Source organism: Calidris pugnax, unplaced genomic scaffold, assembly GCF_001431845.1.
Source record: "Calidris pugnax isolate Ruff unplaced genomic scaffold, ASM143184v1 scaffold68, whole genome shotgun sequence".
Classification (NCBI taxonomy): domain Eukaryota; kingdom Metazoa; phylum Chordata; class Aves; order Charadriiformes; family Scolopacidae; genus Calidris; species Calidris pugnax.
In genome coordinates this window covers 3,236,749-3,240,584 of record NW_015090921.1, presented here as the reverse complement: position 1 = coordinate 3,240,584, position 3,836 = coordinate 3,236,749, and the positions used below count along the sequence as shown (strand labels likewise).

Here is a 3,836-nt window from a genome sequence, read left to right as displayed (position 1 = left end):
GGTGACACGCCGCTGCCCTCAGGTGATCCACTGGAACTCACCCAAGAAGCTGCGGGTGAAGAACAAGCACGTGGAGTTCTTCCGCAACCTCTACCTGACCTTCCTGGAGTACGACGGGAACCTGCTGCGCAGGGAGCTCTTTGGCTGTGCCAGTCTCCCCAGCCCGCCCAGCAACCAGGTGAGGGTGATTGCCATGCTGCCTCCAACCCACCCAGATCGCCCTGGAGCTCCCGATCCCCACCTCACCCTTCTGGCCTTGCAGCTGCAGCGGGCACTGGAGGAGTTGGACGAGGATGATCCCTGCTACGACTTCCGCCGGCAGCACCTCACCCAGCACCGCGTCCACCTCTTCTTCCTGCAGTACGAGTTCCTGGCCTTTCCCAACCCCACCGATGTCACCCTGGTGGCCCAGCTCTCCATGGACAGGTACTTGCCGGTGGGTCGGGTGGGAGGTCAGGGTCACCCCCCCTGTCCAGTGCTTCTGGGGTGGCTCCACAGCTGGGGAGCTACCAGGAGATTTCTAATGCAGGTTCCTCACCAGAACCTCCTCCCACCCCGAGCTGGGAGCAGCAATTCGCTGAATTTCATTGAATTTCACTGAATTTTAGAGTTGGAAGGGACCATAGAGATCCAGAGAGTCCAACTCCCCTGCTGAAGCAGGATTGCCTAGAGCTAGAGCATGTTACTCAGGACTGCATCCAGGCGGGTCTTGAAAATCTCCAAGGAAGGGGACTCCACACCCTCCCTGGGCAGCCTGTTCCAGGGCTCTGTCACCCTCACCGTGAAGAAGTTTCTCCTCATATTTGAGTGGAACCTCTTATGTTCCAACTTGTGGCCACTGCCCCTTGTCCTCTCACTGGGAACCACTGAAAAGAGTCTGGCTCCCTCCTCCTTCAACCCTCCCTTGAGATACTTGTAGGCATTGATAAGGTCTCCCCTCAGCCTTCTCTTCTCCAGACTAAAGAGTCCCAGCTCTCTCAGTCTCTCCTCATAAGGGGAGAGTCTTCCTACTTCCCCGTGCACTGAGCTCTGAGCGTGGCGATGGTGTCATGGAGCAGGGCTCCCTGTCACTCAGTGCCCTCTGCTCCGCAGGTTACAGATGTTGGAGGCCATCTGCAAACACTGGGCAGGTCCCATCAGCCTGGCGCTCTACATGTCGGACGCGGAGGCCCAGCAGTTCCTGCGCTACGCCCAGGCCTCCGAGGTGCTGAGCGCCCGCCGCAACGTGGCCTACCACATCGTCTACAAGGAGGGGCAGTTCTACCCCATCAACCTCCTGCGCAACGTGGCCTTGGCCAACACGCAGACGCCATACGTCTTCCTGACGGACATTGACTTCCTGCCTATGTATGGCCTCTACGATTACCTCAGGTGAGGCTGGCTCCAGCCGGCTGTTGCTGGGCTCCCCAAGCAGCAGGGTTTGAGGGGAACGCCCTGGGCAGCAGTTCTCAACATGCAGAAACCGTTTTGTGTCCAACCTCGGGATCCCGCCTGTGCTTTGGTCAGTTGCCAGAGAATGAAGAAGCAGCCGTGGCTGCAAGGGGTGCCCCGTTCCTCCTCCTCCCCCTGCATTGCACCGCTGCAAAGCGTCCAAATTCATTAATACCCTTCTGGAGCGGTGGGCGGGTTGGAGGGGCTGAGGACCCCCCGGCATGGGAGAACTCACACCCTTCCTACCCACCACCGTAGGAACTCCATCCAGCAGCTGGAGCTGCCCCAGAGGAAGGCAGCTCTCATCGTGCCGGCGTTCGAGACCCTGCACTACCGCTTGACCTTCCCCAAATCCAAAGCCGAGCTGCTCTCCATGCTGGACATGGGCTCCCTCTACACCTTCAGGTAAGGACCAGAGCTGCCCGAGAGGGCTGTCACACCCAGCAGAAGCTGGTTTTCTACCCTTGTGCCTCGGGGCTGTGGGACAGCCGGCTCAGAAGACACCCTTGTGTCCTCTGCCCGTCTCATTTCCATCTCTTCCCCACAGGTACCACGTGTGGCCGAAAGGCCATGCCCCAACTGACTATGCCAAGTGGCGGACAGCCACTGTGCCGTACCGCGTGGCGTGGCAGCCAGACTTCGAGCCTTACGTTGTAGTGAGGCGAGACTGCCCCAAGTACGACCAGAGGTTCGTGGGCTTCGGCTGGAACAAGGTGTCCCACATCATGGAGCTGGATGCGCAGGTGGGTGAGGGGGCTCCTCCTGGCACCCTGGAGGTGCTGGGTGTTGGGTTGGTACCACCAACCCGACGCTGACGGCTGGGGCTGCTGCTTTGCCACCAGGAATATGAGCTGCTGGTCCTGCCCAACGCCTTCATGATCCACATGCCCCATGCCCCCAGCTTTGACATCTCCAAGTTTCGCCTGAGCGCCGGGTACCGGGGTTGCCTCCAGACCCTGCGGGAGGAGTTCCACCAGGACCTGTCACGGCGATATGGGGCTGCTGCCCTCAAATACCTCACCGCCGAGAGGAGCCCGTGAGGCCGGGGGACAGCGGGGGTGCCAGCAGCACGCTGGGGAAACTGGGAGCATGAGGTCCTCCCTCCTGCCCCGACCCACTGCTGCAGCCTGGCCTGAGGGAGCCAGGATCGCCAGCTTCTCCAGCCCAGCCAGGATGGGATGCCCCCAGCCAAGAGGGAAGGTGCCAGCTGCCAGAAGAGGCAGTGCCTGCAGGTCGAGGGGGGTTCTATCGGGGTGGCAGCCTTCCCGTGTTACAGGGGAACCTCCCCCTGCCCGGGGACAGGGGGACGGGTCTCCTCCCTCCCCTGTTTTTAGCAGATTTGGATTCTCAGCTTTCCTTAGCTCACCTCACCTTCAGGCCCGGGAGCTTGACCTTACCCCGCTCTGCCTCTGCTCTGCGGTCCCGGGTCCCAACCCTCCTCCCCACACCCCTCCCAGGGCTTTGGGGAGGGGGAGACAAAGGATGCAGAGCATCTTTTTTGCATCCTTTGTGGAGCCCACCTCAGAGGAAGCCTCCCAGCACCCTGGGTGGTGGGGCCAGGGAGTGCCAGGAGCCGTGGAGACCTGGTTCAAGCCAGGACCAAGGCTGGGCTGGTTGATGGGATGAAATACTGTTACTGCCCATCCGTATGGATGCAGAGTCTCCAATGGGGTTGGCCCAGTGCTGGTGCTGGGGGAGTCACCAGGGGCAGGAAGGGCTGTCTGCTGTCCCCAGCCATGAGCTGCTGGAATGGGCCGGTGCCTCCCGGCTGGAAGTAGCCATCCTGCCCCATCCTGGGGTTGCCAACCGCACCATCACCAGGAGGCAAAGCCATGGGGGCCAGCATGTGCTGGGGAGAAATTCGTGGCGAGGGGGACACCACCCAGCTCCTCTCCAGCTCTGGGCAGCACAGATGTTGCCATCAGCAGTGGGGGACGTGGTTGGCACTGGAGGAGACCGTAGCGCTGTGGTGGGATCCCCACGCCGGGAGCAGCTTGGCAGGGCACCCTTCCACCGCTGTCACACACTGGAGCACAGAGGATGCGTCGCTTTCCTCACGCTATTTAAATTATTTAATACTTTTCTCATAAGAATTCAATGATTAGGGTGTCTTGGGGTTGTTTTTTGGGGGGTTTTTGGTTTGGTTTTTTTTTTTTTCAATCTTTTCTTCTTCCCGGATGATTTTGCTGGTGGCCCTGGAGGCTCTCCAGGCCAGTGGCTGCTGTGGTCTCTGCTGGTGTCTCCTCAGCCTTCCTCTGGGCTGCGAGGGCGTCCGTCCACAGCGGGAGCAGCGCGGAGGAGCCACGCGAAGCGCGGGGTACGGAAAGGGCACAAGCGCCTCTTGCTTTCATTCTCTCTTTTTTTAATTTAATTTTTAAATTAAAGCTTTTTTTATTCTTTTTTCA

General features: G+C 59.9%; 1 protein-coding gene across 1 annotated transcript in view; it reads left to right on the top strand.

The window, feature by feature from the left end:
• The window catches only part of LOC106892731 (glycosyltransferase-like protein LARGE2), a 5,454-nt gene extending 1,618 nt beyond the window's left edge, over positions 1-3,836 (top strand). The window contains exons 2-7 of the mRNA XM_014950147.1: positions 23-178; positions 263-426; positions 1,093-1,371; positions 1,690-1,836; positions 1,979-2,174; positions 2,274-3,836. Of these exons, the coding sequence (XP_014805633.1) occupies positions 23-178; positions 263-426; positions 1,093-1,371; positions 1,690-1,836; positions 1,979-2,174; positions 2,274-2,471 (1,140 nt within the window). The 3' untranslated portion in view covers positions 2,472-3,836. The remainder of the gene's footprint in view (positions 1-22; positions 179-262; positions 427-1,092; positions 1,372-1,689; positions 1,837-1,978; positions 2,175-2,273) is intronic.